The following is an 18413-nucleotide window of genomic DNA, read 5'->3' on the forward strand; positions in this document are numbered from 1 at the left end:
GTGCATATCTGTTTATAATGTATAATGTATAATTTTTACAAAAATGGTATACCATGTATATAAGGTTTATGGTGTTTTTTTAAAACCTGGCATTTTATCAGATGCGTCTCCTTGTGACATTAGATATTCCTCAGAGATATGATTTTTAGTATCCGTACAATATTTCATCAGATAGGTGTGCTGTTATTTATTTAACATTCCTATTTTTTCTACCTTTTTATATTATTGGCCATTCAGGTTCTTTCTCACTTTTCACTAGTACAAATAACCACATCATTATTTAGAAATACATCCTAATTTGCACTTGGACAGTCGGGGAAGATCTCTCTGTTTACTGTGGCCTCTGTGTTAGAACTCAAGTCTTTGCTCCTTATTATGTTGCTGTCGTACTCGGAACAACTCTTTTCTACTTTTTTTTTTTTTTTTTTTGAGATGGAGTCTTGTTCTGCCACCCAGGCTGGAGTGCAGTGGCATGATCTCGGCTCACTGCAACCTCTGCCTCCTGGGTACAAGCAATTCTCGTATCTCAGCCTCCCGAGTAGCTGGGACTACAGGTGCACACCACCACGTTTGGGTAATTTTTGTATTTTTTCATGGAGATATGGTTTTGCCATGTTGGCCAGGCTGGTTTCGAACTGACCTCAGGTGATCCGCCTACCTCGGCCTCCCGATGTGCTGGGATTACAGGCGTCAGCCACTGCAGCCAGCCTGCTTGTATAATGTTAACTGTTTGACAGATGCATGTAATTTGCTTTGAAAAAAAAAAAAGAGAGATGAAAAAGAAACTTTTATTGGGAGACCTATGTTGTGCTAGGTGCTTCGTATTATTGCATTTAATTCTCAGAACATCCTTAGGAGGAAGGTGACTCTTCCATCTTACAGATTAAGTAACAGGGGCTTAGAAGGTGATGGTTGTACAACTGATAAATAGCAGAGGTAAAATTTGAACCAGACTCTGTCCAATTACAAAGCTCAGGTTCTTTTACCATATCATGCTCTTCCCTACAAAAATGATAACGAGTTGAGTGCAGTGGCTCATGCCTGTAATTCTAACACTTGAGGAGGTCAGGTGGGTGGATCACTTGAGGCCAGGAGTCCAAAGTTACAGTGAGCTATGATTAAGTCGTTGCAATCCAGCCTGGGTAACAAAGTGAGACTCTGCTTATAAAAAAAAAAAAAAAGTGATGATGATCATGATGACAGTGATAATAATGATCATATTCATAACAGTAACAGCAACTAATTGTTTTTTAAGGTTTATTGTGTGCCCGAAGTTATCTGATTTAATCTGCAACACAGTCTGCGAGATAAGCACCAAAATGAGCCTAGTTTTAGACAGAAATAGAGGCTCAGTGAGTCATCTAAGTCACCCATAATAAGTAAATGGTAGAGCAACCAAAAATCAATCCGATTCTATTCTGATATGTTAAAATGAAGAACTTGAAATGTAATTAAAAAAATGTTTCTTTAGCTTCCTTAGTACTTTTACACTGTAGCTATTTTGAGTAAATTTGAAGCTTTATGGACTCTATTTTTATTTAATGTCTACATTAATAGTTTATGTTTTATTAGATTCAGTTACTTTAAATTTTTTTTCCAGCACTGCTTTGACTCTTAAACTGGTACACTGTCTAATACCCCTTGAGGATATTCTTATTTAGTAAATGAGGACACAGATATCCAGATTAATTGTTTGCCTAAGGTCTTATATCAAATCAGAAGCAAATCGAGAACAGGGACTTCGATACTTTTTGATTTTAGGTCACACACCTACTTTTATCTTGAAATCTTTCATGTCCATGTGTTGAGTGGTTAAAGCTGTGATGTGAGATGGCTGGGCCAGAAGGATCTTGCTGCATTTTTTTTCTGAATTCTATTTGAGAAAATTAGGTCTCTGGAAGTTCTGTAGCTTGAGGACAAGAAGAGCTCCTTATAGTTGGTCTAATTTCTACTTTGAGGAATGATTACAACTAGTCATTCCACATTAAAAAAAAATACGTGTATTGCTTCTTTTTAAAAAAGACTTCAAAAAAAGATACTACAATTTTTTTATGTTACAACCTGTATAGAAAAATCTTCCAACTATCTAGCCTAAATCTCGCATGCTGATAGTTAAACTTGTTCTATTCTGTTTTCATAACAAGTGTAGGCATAGATAACTATCATCCTTCCTACAAAAATTCTTCCTAACCTTACATAACAGCATCTTTTAACTGAGTGGTTGCATGTTTATTCCATAAATGCTAATAGCCTGCTGTGAGCCAGTTTTGTACCAGTATGCCATAAAATACAGGGTTCTCATCCTTTGTAGAGCTAAGAATCCACTGGGGAGATGAAACATAGGTATGAGAGAACAAGAGTACTTTGAGGTTGTACCCCTACACTTACATGCTATGCAAATGAGGCAAAGTGGGTATTGATGTAAGGAGGTTAAGATGCTTGAGCCCCTATTGGGCAGAAAACTTGTAACATTTACTTTTTTCTTTCCAGTTGAGTCTGAGATATATGGAATGGCACAGTATATTGTTGCTGTATTACTTAATGGACTTGCCATTTGTTCTATTCAGTTGCTTATTTTTAAACTTTATTCTTTACAAATGTAGTCATATTTTTAAAGTTTGATAGTACATTTTGATAGTACTGATTAAGTATTTTAATGATTTTATAGGCTGTTTTAAGGAAGAATCAGGAAGCAAAGTGATACTGAAATAGTAACTAACTAGTATTAGTTTGAAAATTGAGCGTTTCAAATTTTGTTACCAAAGAGCATCTTCTCAAGATTTTCTCCTTTTGGCTAGTATTCTTATTTCTATTTTTAAAGTTTAATTTTCATATGTTCTGGGTCTACAACTATGTAACCAAAGGGCATATAGGGAGAAGATTTTAAAATCTTGGGCAATTCATTTTTGTCTATTAATTTGTTTTCTAAAAATTATACTATCCTTACCCATTTGCAATCCTCTTATAATATTCTTGCCTTTGGATTCATTTGCACTGTAAAACATCCATTCTTGTTGCCATTTAGATAGTGTGTAAAATTAATAAATAATTTATATTGAATTAATAAGAAAGGTTGGGAAGATTTTTCATTTTTTCATTTATTAATTTTTCTTTTTAGTTGACAATAGTCCATTTTCACGGGATATAGAGTGATACTTTAATACATGTATTCAGTCCATATATTGTGGGATCATATGATAGCTCCACTTTTAAACTTTTGAAGAACCTCCATATTGTTTTTTATAATGGCTGTACTAATTTACATTCCATCAACAGTGTGTAAAACTTCTCTTTTCTCTACATCCTCATCGACATCTGTTACTTTTTGTCTTTTTCACAATAGCCATTCTAACTGGGGTGAGAGAGGTCTCATTGTGGTTTTCATTGCATTTCTCTGGTGATTAGTTGAGCATTTACTTACTGGCCATTTGTATGTCTTCTTTTGAGAAATATCTGTTCAGATCCTTTGCCCATTTTTAAATCTTATCTTTTTTTTTTTTTTGCCATTGAGTTGTTTGAGCTCCTTGTATATTCTCAGTATTTGTCTCTTTATCCATTTGTTGTTGAATGATGCATTTGAAAATATTTTCTTCCATTCTACAGGTTTTCTCTTCACTCTGTTGATTTGTTTCCTTTTCTGTGCAGAAGCCTTTTCGTTTGTTATAGCCGCATTTATCTATTTTTGCCTTTCTTATTTGTGCTTTATCAAATGCTTTTTCTGCATCTATTGAGATGGCCATGTGGTTTTTGTCCTTTATTCTGTTGATGTAATGTATCAGATTTATTGATTTGTGATTTTGAATCGTCCTTGCCTGTCTGGGATAAATCCCACCTGATCGTGGTGTGTTATATTTTTGATATACTGTTGGATTTGGTTTGCTAGTATTTTGTTCAGGATTTTTGCACCTTCGTTTATCCGGGATATTGGGCTGTCGTTTTCTTTATTTGTGTGCTCTTGTCCAGTTTTGGTATCAAATGCTGGCTTCATAGAATGAGTTTGGAAGAATTTGTTCCCAGTGCTGGAGCTAGTGGAGTTACTGGTGGTGGCAGCAGGTCTGAGGTGGGTGGCTCTCAGACTCTGGGAAGCACATGCATTGGCTCCGTTTGTCCTGGGGCAGCCTCCTTGCTGTGCTAGATTGCCTGTTTCCCAGGGTGCAAGGCTCTGTGTGGGCTCAGGTGCTGAGGTCATGGCTCCACTGGTGGGTACATCTGGTGTTATGATGCTACAGACCTCTTGAGTGGATGTGGTTGGATGTTGGCAAAGCCCTAGGGATGTGGAGATGCAGGGGCTGTTGGGCTCTAGAGGAGGATATATTCTGGTGGTGACTTTGCTCTCAAAATCACATTTTTCATTTTGATTTAAAAAATATTCTTAATAAAGTTTAGGTAAGTCAAACAATCATGAAATTATTGCTCAAAGAGACTCTACAAATGGCTTGATTCAGTCTCCGTTTTCCTGCCAGTAAAATATCATTATCTTGAGGACAACTGAAGACTAAAAATATTGAGTAATGGTGCCTGGCTCAATTAGCTCTTTAGGTAGAAAAGCAGGGAGTTAATGAAGGCTCTCAGTGGTGGTGGTAGCAGTGGAAATGGAAGGTTGGTGACGGATGCGTAACATATTTAGAGGTCACACATACTGTGTGAGGAATCAGAAAAAATAAACTCTTTGGGAGGCTGAGGTGGGTCGATCACATGAGGTCAGGAGTTCAAAACCAGCCTGGCCAACATGGTGCAACCCTATCTCTACTAAAAATACAAAAACTAGCCAGGTATGATGGCTCATGCCTATAATCCCAGCTACTTGGGAGGCTGAGGCAGGAGAATTGCTTGAACCTCGGAGGTGGAGGATACAGTGAGCCGAGATCATGCCACTGCGCTCCCATCTGGGGGACACAGACAGACTCTGTCTCAAAAAAACACACACACACACACACACACTCCGTAATAAACCCTAGGTTGAAGGGAGAATGAATGAAACTTCAATTGAAATAGACATCAGAAAGAGGATTTGGTTTAGAGAAGAAGTTGCTGAGCTTGATTTCATTAAGCATGTTGAGTTTGAACATCTATATGAAGAGATTAAAGAGGCATTAGAGATGCCTATGGAGCTCAGAGACATGTTAGTCCATACAGTGTGTTCCTCAACAATAATGAAATAAAGAAAATAAAAAAGCTTTGCTGTTGTTGTAATTAATATAGCATATAACAGCCGCTGCCATATAATGGGTACTCAATGAAAGAATGAGGATTTGTGAGAATAGGTTAGATCTTTGCCAATGAAATAACAAGTGAGAAGAGAGGATGGGAAAAGGTTAAGGACAGCACCTTGAGAAGTGCTTACATTTTAGAGAACAGGAGGCAGAGGAAGGGCTAAGGAAGGATGGGGGAGAATCAGCATGATAATGTTAATTGAAGATAAAGTACATGAGAAGATCAAGGGAAGAGACTCGAAGAAAAGAAGAACATGAAGATCAAGAAAAAGCCATAATTTTGGGCAGTTCAGTTATTGCTGCTTTCAAGTGAGTAGTTTCGGTAAAATAAGAACAGTGGAAGTTTATTAGAGGCAGTGAGTATGTGCATTTTTAAAAAAAGAGGCTTGAAGATAAGGAAAGGATAAAGAGAGAATATTAAGAGGTATCGGCACTGTAGCTTTTCTGAAAGTATGGAGATGTTTGTGGAAGAGAAGTGACTTGGAAATACAAGTAGGAAGTGATATATTTGATGGAAGAAAGTTTTGGAGGATGTGGGAGGGGATGCTGCTAAGCTCAAAGTAGAAAGGGCTAGTCCTGGAGGTGTGGGAGGAGTGATACTTTCTCAAAGATAGAAGTCATAGTACAGTGGAAAGATGCAGACACAGAGGGACTGACTATGAAATGAAGTGGAGGAGAGTCATAGAATCTCAATTCATGTGACTTTAGTCATAGTAAAGTACTGAGCAGGGTCATTTGAAAGAGGTGAAGAAAGACATTGGAGGCTTGGCTTGGCAATAACTTACAAGAAATAAAGGAAATAATGTTTGAATAGTAATGAGGGTTGAGCTGAAGTTGAACAATGTGAATTTGTGGTAGCCTATCCTTATGTCTCATCACAGATTAATCTAGATTGTAGTAGAGCTAATGGGAGGAGAAAATGTCCCATCTCTAGGGTATTTTCATTGTCTTCCTCAACTCATCCCATAGGCTTATAAATTAAGTACTTTTTACAACAGTGCTCTTAATAGCAGACTCATATTTTATTTGGGTTTCAGAAATCAGGCAAGAAATGGGATGGTCCTCTTACTCTCTTTCCTTATTCCCTTAGTCCTGGAAAGGGAGTTACAGCTTTTTGAGTAAGAAACATATTGTGGACCTTTTCACAGTTAAAGATGGAGCTATATCATTCTTTTTAATATCTGTGTAGAAGTCCATCATATTAAATTACCACAGTTTTTTTGCTATTCCTCCACAGATTGGCATTTGAGGTTTTTTGGTTCATTTGTAATTATAAAACAGTGTTTTGATGACTGGATAATACACATCATTGTACACTAATCTTATCATTTCCTTTAGATAAATTTATTGAAGTAGAATTTCTGGATTAATAACATAGCCATTTCCATTTTTATATATGTTTCTAAATTACTGTCCATAAGCTTATCATTTTGTACTTTGACCAACCATGAATGAGAGTTCTGGTTTCATCTTAACCTTACTGACACTGGATATTATCATTCTTTTTTAATCCTTGCCAATTTGAAAGTCTAAAAATATCACGTTGTACCTTTAGCTCTCTAATAACCAGTGAAGTTGAAGATATATTTTTGTGGTGCTAATTTGTGTTTTATAAGAGTAGTGTTAATTTTTAAAATAATCTATAAAAATTCAATTTATACTAAAGATATTTATGTGGTCTTTATTGTATACATTACAAACATATCTTCCAACTTTTCAGTCTTTTAGTTTGAGATATTTTTTGCTGTATGGACAAATTTGAATGTAGTCATATCTATTAATTTTTTTCTTAATGGTATCTGCCTTTGAGTTACTGGTAAGATATTCCTCAATTCAAGATTATTTTCAAAAAGTAACTTATATGATTATTCAGTAATTACATGATTTTACTTTTATCATTAAATGTTTAAATTCATTTGGATTTCTTTTCCAAATTCCTAATTTCTACTAATTTGAAGTGTACTTTTCTTATATTTTAAAATGTTTAATCATTTTTATTAGCTAGTTTCCTTATATGGAAAAGGTAATACATGTAGTAATGGCAAAAAAAAATTTTTTTTCCAACAGTGCAAGAGGGTTATTTCAAATCTCTCTGACCCCTTTTAGTTACAAGAGTTTCTTGTTCATACAGTACATTTCTAGAGAGACTAGCATACCTTCTTAAATTCTGTTTTATTGATTTGCCTATCTAGTCATGGTTCTTTCTATTCCTAAATTAAACTCGCTCCTAATTGCTTTTCTTTTACAGAATTTTCCTGGCAGTTTGTCTAATGGATTATTAAGGGAAAGTTAGAGACATTTAGAAGCCACTGTCAGAAACTGAATCTTTGCGTAATTGGTTTTTCTTACATTAAGATTTTTTAGGAGAAAGAAAGAAAGAGCTTTGGTAAATGTTTTTGTAAGAAAAACTAAAAAAAAACAATAATAAATTTGCAGGTAAAGCAAATGAAAAGAGAGGCTTAAACTGAGGTTTGTTATATCTTGAAAACAATTTAGCAAACAGGAAGTTTCACAGTTCTTAATTAAGTCGCATGAGGATAACAGCACAATTAGTGGGTTAGGTTGATTTAAAAGACTAATGAAGCTTTTCTGTTAACTACCTCTCTTTTCAGATATTTTTAGGCAGGTGGTTAGTTTCATTTCTGCTTGGTTCTAGAGATTTCACTGAGTTGATGATGATTTGAAAAACAATGTTGGGGAAATGTGATTGTAGTTATCTCTAGAAGACTTTGAGGTCGATTGCACTGCTGTATGACCATGTATGCTCTATGTTGAACTGAGTATTTTGTGTGTGTAGAAATGTTTTGTGTGTGTTTGGTTTTGTTTCTCTACATAGATAACACAGCAAATTCCTATGCCTAGTAAAACCAGACTCTCTGAGATTACTAATAACCTCTAGTTGTGATTATTTACTGACTTTTTTTAGTTCTTCATCTACTCGTCTTCTCTCAGTTTAAGGACAGGCTAAAATTTTAGCCATGCAATTTTCAGATTATATAACCTCTCTTCCAATAAATTGGGTAAAATATTGTGTACCTCAGAGGACTGTCATAGGGTTAAATTAAATAGTATACTTGGAAGCGCCTGATACGTATCAGTTATAAACTTGTAGGCCCTACCATGTTCCCACTCACTAAATAGACCAGACTATCTTCAACATCTAGTAGCAACTCTTTTAGTTTTACGTCAATAATTATACTTTCTCTTTTCTGTACTCCTCTACTAGCTCCTCTTCATCATCATTTAAACATGCTTGAGTTTTTTAATCATTTAAAAAAAAAAAAAAAGACTGCTATCTCCCACACTGTTCCCAACCAAGTCCCTGCAACAGGCATCTCCTTTTTCCTCCTCATGGCCAATTATTTTGCAAAATGTTACTCAGTTTAGGTTTGTCTGATGTTTCCTTATGATTTGATTGAAATGATGCATTTTTAGCAAGATTAATATAAAAGTGATGTTGTGCCCATCTCAGGGTATCATATTAGAAGTCTGGTATGTGAGATTGATATAGCTCATTACTGGTCACATCGACTTTGATCACTTGGTTAATTAAGGTGGTATCTGCTAGGTTTCTGCAGTGTTGTATTATTTTTCACTTTGTCATTTTAAAATACTTTGTAAGGAGATACTTTGAGTATATACAAATGTCCTGTTTCTCATCATACACTTACCCACTAATTTACCATCCGTTTTGGATTCTTGACTATGACAGTTATTACTATGGTGTTTGTGAAATTGATGATTTTCTATTTCTATCATTCTTTAGTAGTAGAGATTCTTAAATTGAGGTCTCTGCTCTATACATACATCTGTATGCATCTGATTGTGGAGAAAAGTTGCAGCATTGACCAGATTTTCAAGAGATCATCAAATGGTGTTATCTTTTTTCCATCTATCCCTACTTTTTCAACTTTGTGGTCACAGTATTGCCATTGGAGTAGATGGAAAGAAAACCTTGTGTATTTGGCTTCTGTTTTTGATCTGTCTACATAGCTGATTTTGAATTCCTTTGAAGAGATTCGGTTGACAGCAGACCACAGTATACCTGAGGTGAATGAAAGTGGAACTGCAGTGTTTGTTGTTGTCCTGTGTTGTCAAGACTTTGCTTTTTGTGGCCCATAGGTGGTGAACCATTACATTTTGATCTATATATTTCTAGTTTTACCTCAAAGAATGTGTGTTTTCATCCCTATGGAGTTTTTAAAAAGTCAAATACAGTATTTAGTCTGTCTGATAAGTAAGATTGCTAAAAGTTTTAGATTTTTTAAAATAATATTACCTTAGGTTATGATAACAATTTCTTTTTTGTTCTGAGCTATGCTTTCTTGAAGTAAATATATTCTTGTGAACAAAAGCTTAATGGAAACCTTAACTGAAACATGAATTTTTATAAGAAGTAGTTTATATTCTTGCTTTGTCGCCCAGGCTGGAGTGAAGGGGGTTGATCTTGGCTCATTGAAACCTCTGTCTCCCGGGTTCCAGTGATTCTCCTGCCTCAGCCTCCCACGTAGCTAGGATTACAGGCGCCTGCCACCACAGCCGGCTAATTTTTGTAATTTTAGTAGAGACGGAGTTTCACCATGTTGACCAGGCTGGTCTTGAACTCCTGACCTTGTGATCCACCCTCCTTGGCCTTCCAAAATGCTGAGATTACAGGCGTGAGCCACCAAGCCCAGCCAATATTTTGACTTTTAATATCCTAGAAACTATATCTATGGCTTTGTCCTTTATACAGCTAGCAAAAATGAGATTCTTTTTTGTTGTTGTTGTTCTTTAGGAACTACTAAGTCACTTCTACCTATGCTTTTTTTTAAAAAATCTTCTAGAACAAGATGGCTGCTCTGGTAAAAGAGAATTAAAATATTGCAGTAGTGATATATTTGAAGGATTATTCATGAATTGATCTTATTCTTGAAATGGATGATTCTCTTGAGTCTAATATAGCTTCCATGAAGTTTATCATTTTACAACATTATGTAGACACTTGAAATCAACTAAGCTCTACTATACAGTGCAAAATTCAACAGTTTATTAAAATAGGATAGTATGCAAGCTTGATTAAGCATTGCCTCTTTTCTACACTTGGAAAATCAGTACATTGCTACTCCAGAAATTTATTTGGATATTAGGTCTTAAAAAAATAGAGATACGTTTCCCCCTCATCAAACATTTAGATCTTTTTTTGGATAATTACTATAGGGAAAATTAAATTTTAAGTGAGGAGTCAGTATAAGTAAAGACACAGAGATTGTCTGGTAAAGCAGTATGGTGTGTACATGTGTAGAAGGAGATAGCCAGTTTATTGTCACAGAAATACCGCATGTGAGGCAACTAATGTCAGGAGATGGTGTTGGAGAGATAGGTAGATGCCGCATTGTGATAGGCTAATATGCCAAATTAAGGAGCTTGGACTATTTGGAGGCGATCTGAGAGGTAAGGAGAGCCTGAACTAGGGAAGGGGTAGAAAGGGATAAGTTCAAGAAACATCGAAGGCTCTGGCATGGGTCAATGGTGCTCACACCCCAGATAGAAAATAAAGAAGAGAAGCAGGTTTGGAGAAAATAACTTTCAGTGTTGTACGAGGGACCTGAGGTACTTATGGGGTCTGAGGGACCCCATATGAGGTACTAATGAGACTACATGATTCTGAAACTTAGGGGAGTGTCAGAACCCCAAGATTCTGGGGGGTCATTAGCATAAAGGTGGTAGTTGGAACTATGTGATTGAGTAAGATTTTTAGGGAGGTCCTAATAGGGTAAGAAGAGCTGTGTGTTAAGGGTGTAATTCTGGGCATCACCCACATTTAATGGACAGGCAGAGAAGACAAAACAGTTTTCCTAGGACAATGCAGTGCCATGGAGACTAATGAAGGCGATTTTTAAGGGGGGGAATAACAATATACATTTAGCACCATTAATCCTCTGTCTGTGGTTGAATGTGCAGAAGAAACATGACTGAGGTTTTCCTTTTTTAGCAGAACATGAAGGATTTTGACGAAAAGTAGTTTTCTATGTTACTAAGGACCTACAGTTTAAGGAAAATATTTTTTTCATATCTATAGTAATTTTTTTATTACAGTTTACTTTATTTCCTACTTTTCTCCGTTACTAATTTTCTTAAAATTTATTGGAAGACCTAAGTCAGTTTGCTATTGGCCAATGTAAAATCTGACTCTTTTTCTGTTTCTAAGTGTGTAATGTTGTCAGCATCGAGCATCACACTAAACCTCTATTTTGATGATGACTTATGTTTACAAATGTTACAGTCTCCAAGCCTTCTCACCTAGCTTTTTGATCCTCACAAGAAGCTTGTGGGATAGGTACGACAGATATCTTCATTTTTCTTTTCCAGTTGTGGAATCTGTGCCCTTGTTTAATTATGTTCTTTGTTCATAGATAGCTGTTAGTTTTTTATTTCATTGGGTATATAATCTAAAATGTTAAGGCTGAAAGGAACTTCAGAGATCCTCTTTTTCAATATCTTTATTTTAAAAATGAATAAACAGGCCCAAAGAGGTAAAATCACTTTCCTAAGATCATCTAGGCAGAAAAAGCAAAACAAGATCTGGAACTCAGCTTTATTGATTTCTGGTCCCTATAACAAGAACTGCAATTTAAATTTGCTTTACAAGTAATGTTAGGCCAAGCTCTGCAACTTCAGTATTCTCATTTTGCTTTTATGTTTCTTGGAAATAGTGTGCAGTTCGTGCAGCCACAGAAGGCAGAACTCTCATTTTGGAAGGTTTGGAAAAGGCAGAGAGGAATGTTTTGCCTGTTTTGAACAACTTGCTGGAAAACAGAGAGATGCAGCTTGAAGATGGACGCTTCCTGATGTCTGCTGAGCGTTACGACAAGCTTCTCCAAGTAAGAGAAGAAAATCCCACTGCTTTGACTTTGCTGTCAAGCTGTGGGCAGTGCCATTTTATTGTATAGGACATGGCCCTATTGGAATCAGGACAGATGTTCAGATGACCCTTATCTTGGGTAAATTGCTGAAGTCATGAGTTTACAGTTTTACAATGCTCTTCTGTTTGTAGACTTTGTCAAAAGACCCCCCAGATTTTTACTGTTTTTTTTTTTTCTGGTTAGTCTAATAACTATTCTCTTTTCCTTTTTTTTTTTCCTATTTTTTCTTCTTCTCTTTCTTCCTCTTTTCCCATCTCCTTTTTTCCCCCTTCTTTCTTTCTCTTAACAACTATTTAATAAAAGGCTAATGACTTCTAGATAGTGCTAGTCACCAGATACAAAGCTGAAGAAAGTCCAGTTCTTAGCTTCAGGAAGCTCAAGGTCCAGTAGGTATTGATAGAAATGAATAAAATAGTTAAAGGATATCCTGTTCTGATGACCCAAGCCACCAGCATCACATGCTGGGGTTGCTGTAGAACCTCCTAACTGTACTCCCTGCTTCCATCCTTCCTTCCTGACACTGTTCTCAACACAGCAGTCAGTGATTGCCTTAACAATGCATCCATTTGGGGACATTCCTATACTCTAACCCTGATGGCTTCTTGTTCCACTCAGAGTAAAATTCAAAGTTTTTACAATGCAGTACAGTACCCTTTGTTGTCTGCTTCCCTCTGCTAGAATATAAGTTTCACAAGGGCAGGGATTTTTGTAACTGGTATTATCTCAAGTTCCTAGATCAATGCCTGGCACATGGTAGTTGCTCAATAACTATTTGTTGAATGAATGGATAAGTACCATGGAATGATTACATGCTGTGATAAACATGCATATAAAGAGTACAACAACTGGGGAATGTGGGGGCTCTTCAAAGGCTTGGGAGATGGATTCATGTAATGTCACAAATGACAAGAAGGCATTTAGCCCTTGTTCATCCAACTCAAGCTGTTACGCTGGATCTCTGTGTGGTTAACCCAGCCTTCTATGACTGACTGCTCTGCCTGTACATTCTAGGACCTAGAGTCTCTCTCATACCTGTTCTGTACATATGTGCTACCTTACTACCCCAGGTTGATTGCAGATTGATCAGGAGCAGGATCTGTGTCTCATACTTCTTGATCTTGCTCCCAGGGTGCTAATATGAGCCCAGAACACACTAGGCCCTAAATAATGAATGTCAATGCCAGAGGGTTTGATTGCACTGATGCTGCATGGCTGGCAGGGCCAGAAGCAGTCTGTTTCTTTACTATTTGTGGGAGTTTCTAGATGATGCTTTCTTGTGAAGTACAGTCATTTTCCTCTGGATCTATTCATGGAGCATCTCGTTCTGATATAATCAGAAGGAGATAATCAAGGATTTAATCAAGTAGAAAAAGTTAAATTCATTTATTCATACTGTTAATTTACCAAAATGAAAGCTTTTTAATTTATTTTTTAAAAGGCTGTTATGCAGAACGTTTTCTCTTTAGATGCTTTCTAATTACAAAATAACTACTTGCTACTAGAGATTATATTAGTGTTCACCATTTTTAGTAAATAATTTGGAAAAAAAATACTCAGAATATGGAATTTTTTTAAAGTATAGGAGTTACTTCACAACAAAAAGTTTGATATGTTCTTTATTCTTATAGTAGATTCTGTGCAAAGTTATTGAACATATTACTTTGGATAGAAATTCTCGATATGTGAGTCAAAAGAGGTTTAGTGACTGGGTGCGGTAGCTCACGCCTCTGACCCTAGCACTTTGGGAGGCTAAGGCGGGCAGATCACCTGAGGTCAGGAGTTCAAGATCAGCCTGGTCAACATGGTAAAACCTTGTCTCTACTAAAAATAGAAAAATTAGCTGGGTGTGGTGGCATGCACCTGTAATCCCAGCTACTTAGGAGGCTGAGGCAGGAGAATCACTTGAACCCGGGAGGCTGAGGTTGTGGTAAGCCAAGATTGCACCACTGCACCTCAGCCTGGGTGAGGGAGCGAGACTCTGTCAAAAAAAAAAAAAAAAAAGAGGTTTAGTATGCAAAGAATGCTTATTATTAAGTGAGAAGGGTCTACTACATTTTTCTCCCAAAGTAAATATCAGTATAAACACATAATTTTTTATCGGTAAATGTTATTTCTGTGTTAATAGAATCTGTCTCATAAGAACCTCACAGCAGATAGGGAAGATCCCTTCAAAAAGCACTATCATCTTATGACAACTTTTATGCTAAAAAGATTCTAACACCATAACGTAAGCCCCATTTATTTCTAGGTAGCTTTGATATTCTAAATTTAATATCTCAAAAATGTTATTGGTTTCATAAAGGTGTTTATAGTAGAATTCTGTTATTATGGAAAGAGATACAAAGTTCAGTTTGTATGAACTTTATATTTTATTTAACATTTTTGGGTAAATGAAAAAGAAATATTTAGTCAGCTCTCTGAAGTTTCTACTTTTGGTTTCTCAGACAGGGCTAGATCTAGACTCTCACTTTCTAGTGTCTATGACATAGTGTCAGTGTATTAATTAGATGTATGATTGCTGATTTTGATTCATACCAAATGATTGAAATAATTATTTATTATTTTTAAAATTAATTCATGCAGTCAGTCAACAGACATTTGTCCTGTTATACACTAGAGGTAATAAGTCCTCTCAAGAGTGTGGAGCTAGCATGAGACAGTCATATATAGAAGCAAATGCACAAATAAATAATGATAGAAGCTTGCATAAGATAAAGTAAAAGGGTACACAAATGGTTCTGATGAGGGAAGGGGATCTGAGTTTTATGAAGATGTTTTTTGTGTTGAGCTTTGACTGACCCTTGTGTTTATGCTGTGCAAAGTGAAAAGGGTGTTGTTCCAAGAAGATGGAGTCGTGTTGGTGAAGCAGCCTCATGTGTTTGGAGAGCTGCAGTTGGGAGACAGATTGGAGCACAGGATCGTGGAAGGAAGGTCAAGGGGATGGGCGTGCACTGGTTGCTGAGACTGAGAGAATCAGAGCTTCTGCCAGGAAAGGCCTTGAGCGCCTTCTTAAGAGTTTCTATATTGTCATTTGGGCTGTGAAGAGTTGCTGAAAGATGTGGACGCTTCTCTCAGAATGTACAAATGTGCATTTGTACAAACTTAGTCAATACCGTAGATCCTGCTGCTGAAGAATGTGAAGAGCCATTGATAGAGTTAGGCAGAGAAGGAAGGAAATGAGATTTAACAGGTGCCTGCTATGGGCCACTTGTTTGCACACACATTTTCACATTTAGTTTTCCTAGCAGTCACAATAATGTAGATGGTATTTTTCCTACTGAGAAGGCTAAGGTTCCAAAGGTATAATGACATGCATGTGCTAACATTTAGTAAAAGTATACATCAAGCAGTTGAGCCAGGATTTGTGACTCCAAAACCCGTACTGTTTCTGTTCTCTAAGCTCCACTGTATACTAGTTACAGGACCATGGGACAAGTTATATAACTCCTTTGAACTTTAGTTCATTCATTCATGTAAAAAGGAGATTGTCTATATTGGATTCTGGTGAAAGTTAAATGAGAAAAATCCATGGAACGTGCTTACCACATAGTAAGTTTCCAAAACATGTTATTACGAGTAATATGCCTTGCTAGGAATACCCATAAACATAATTATGTATTTAAGGTCCACTGGTAATCAATCACAGCTCTGCTGGTGACCTGCCTATTGGGGACTACCTTTGTTACAACCTCTAGTCATGTCTTTTCCTTACCCCCGACTCTTTCCCTCTGTGTTACTGACTAAAGCTTGGAGATCTGACCCAAGTCTCCGTTATTCCTTGGTGTGTTAACTGTTTTCCCTTTCAAACACCCCAGTCTTCATGTTGTGAGACTGCCCTGGCATCCTGAACCTGATTTCACTTCGCTGCCTTCCTTGACAGTTTGGTTTCGAGAGTGTTCTCCAATACAGTTTTCTCAACAGTCAAGTCCTAAGTCCCTGGACTTGGCAGCTCTTATAGTTATGATCTGTATCATTTATGCTATAGCTTCTGGATCTCTTACTTTTATAGGATCATACCAAAAAAGAATTGGATTCTTGGAACATTGTCCGAGTTAGTGAAAATTTCCGAGTGATCGCCTTGGGCTTGCCAGTGCCAAGGTATTCTGGGAATCCATTAGATCCCCCTCTTCGTTCTCGATTTCAAGCCAGGGATATTTATTATTTACCCTTCAAGGTAAGTATGACCAAGGATAATTTATTTTTTAAACAGTTTTTCTATGTATAACAAGAAATTCAATGCTATAAAAATGTTACTGCATTTTTAAATGTCTTCCTCAGTAGGTCATGGAAAGATATGAGAATAAAGAGTAAAGAAAATCTCTGGAAACTAGGAAGAAAAATTATTATGGCATTATTTGAAGGATTTTTTAAAAGGCTGGCTTTTCTTTTAGAAAATGAAATGTATCAATAAATGATTTTTTGTTATTAAATATTTAGTGTCTGCTTAATTAAAAGGTTGATTGTGTCTATAAAACATTTGCACTTAATCCGTTACATTTCTTTTTAATTAATTTAATATGTTTCTATATTACTTTAGGACCAACTTAAGTTGTTATATTCAATTGGAGCCAATGTTTCTGCTGAGAAGTAAGTATATTTTTATAAATATCTGGACACTGAATATTGAATTTGTTTTGTCTGTTCATTGATTGATTGATTCATTCATTCAACAACTGGAATTCTTATAAGAATTTTTCAGTATTAGAATGTTTGGTGATAAAATTAATAAGATATCTTTGGCGAGAAACTCAAGATCTAATAGAGTTGAAAGATATGTGAATAGCTTTGGTTAACATGGTATAGTAAGTGCCATAATTTCAAAATATTGAGGGTATTAGTTGAGATTTTATAAGGGCTTCACAAAAGCATTGGAGTTTGAAATGGGTCCTAAATAATGAGCAAGTTTTTGCCAGATAGAGAATGGAATCAAGGAATTTGAACAGAATAAGTTTGTTTTTTTTTTTAAGCATGAAATGTGAGAGTTTATGCCTTATTCTTAGGGCCATAAAAAAACTCTTGAAAAGCTAGAGTTTAGGTTTGGGATTATGAAATGTGAGAGATGAGGCTGTCAGGGTAGATTTGGACCAGGTGGTGAGAAACCTCAAATATTGTGATAAATTTAGGAATATATTTGCATCTAATCAACTTCTGAGTTTTAAGTAGGATATTATGATGCGGAGCCATTGCCCCTTAAGAATTAATATTAGGGATCATCTTTTTAGATTAATTAAATTGGCTACTGTATTTTATATTTAACAGACTTACGCATTTTATATTTTAAAACTATTAAAATTTAATATCATTTTTCCTCTAGAGTTTCTCAGCTCTTGTCCTTTGCCACAACTCTGTGTTCCCAAGAATCTTCTACTCTTGGACTTCCAGATTTTCCTTTAGACAGTTTAGCAGCTGCAGTACAAATCTTGGTAAGTAAAATAAATTAACGACTGGCATACCCAAATATGTTAAAAATTTTGAAAGTTAATCATCAGGGATTAATGACTTCAGTTTGCTTTTGTCATACTCTTCTATAAATATTGTAAAACCTGAGATTAATTTGTTGTGCAGTGCAGTAAACTGTACAGAGACCAAGGACATGTTCTGAGCCCCTGAAGAGCTTTCAGCTTTGGAGTGGGAGCTAGACATGCAATCTCAGTGAAGTCCTACAGAGGAAAGGAAGGCTTTAGCCTGGTCAAGTAAAAGGTGTGCTGCAGTGTAAGTTAGGCCTCAGAGCTGTCCTTACCTGAGTTAGGGGAGCTAGGGCTTTCACACTGCTCTAGCATGGTTGTCTCAGGGACACAAATTTCTGGATGCTAACTGCTCTCCCAGCATGTGTGCAAGTGTGGCTTCAAGAGCCCAAGGATGTCTTCTTAGAAAGACCTACAGCAGTTGCTGTTGGAAGAGGAAGCTAGGAGGCACAAGAGAGAATACAAACAGATCTGAGGGGATCTGATAGAGTACCGACATTGTCCACTACAGTTTCACAAAGGGCATGGCGGTCATGTCTGGAGTGATAGAAATGCCTTCCAGGCAAGAAGTCAAAGCACAGGCAAATGTGTTTAATCACAAAAGGGCCTAGTATCTTTGGAGAATGAGAATAAGTTGTATCCCTAAAGCAAGTATGTGTGGTAGAGGGAGAAGTTAGAACACTATTGTGAAATGTTTTGTATGATGAATGAAGTTTCCTGGATTTTATGATGTGGAAAAAGTGGCTTATCAGAGAATATTAAGTAGGTGGGCTATGAAGGTGACCAGACTTATGTTGGAGGAAGACACCTTTGTTGGCAGTGAGGGAATG

At 36.4% G+C, this 18413-nt stretch overlaps 1 protein-coding gene across 4 annotated transcripts in view; it reads left to right on the forward strand.

Annotated features, from left to right (window-relative positions):
• Positions 1–18413, forward strand: part of VWA8 (von Willebrand factor A domain containing 8) — a 408431-nt gene that overhangs the window by 56347 nt on the left and 333671 nt on the right. For all 4 annotated transcript variants that reach the window (XM_033234160.1, XM_033234152.1, XM_033234151.1 and 1 more), the window contains 4 exons: positions 11909–12076; positions 16128–16292; positions 16656–16705; positions 17433–17541. In XM_033234160.1, coding sequence (XP_033090051.1) covers positions 11909–12076; positions 16128–16292; positions 16656–16705; positions 17433–17541 — 492 coding nt within the window. The remainder of the gene's footprint in view (positions 1–11908; positions 12077–16127; positions 16293–16655; positions 16706–17432; positions 17542–18413) is intronic.

The sequence above is a fragment of the Trachypithecus francoisi genome, unplaced genomic scaffold, assembly GCF_009764315.1.
Source record: "Trachypithecus francoisi isolate TF-2019V2 unplaced genomic scaffold, Tfra_2.0 Contig01461, whole genome shotgun sequence".
In the NCBI taxonomy this organism is placed as follows: domain Eukaryota; kingdom Metazoa; phylum Chordata; class Mammalia; order Primates; family Cercopithecidae; genus Trachypithecus; species Trachypithecus francoisi.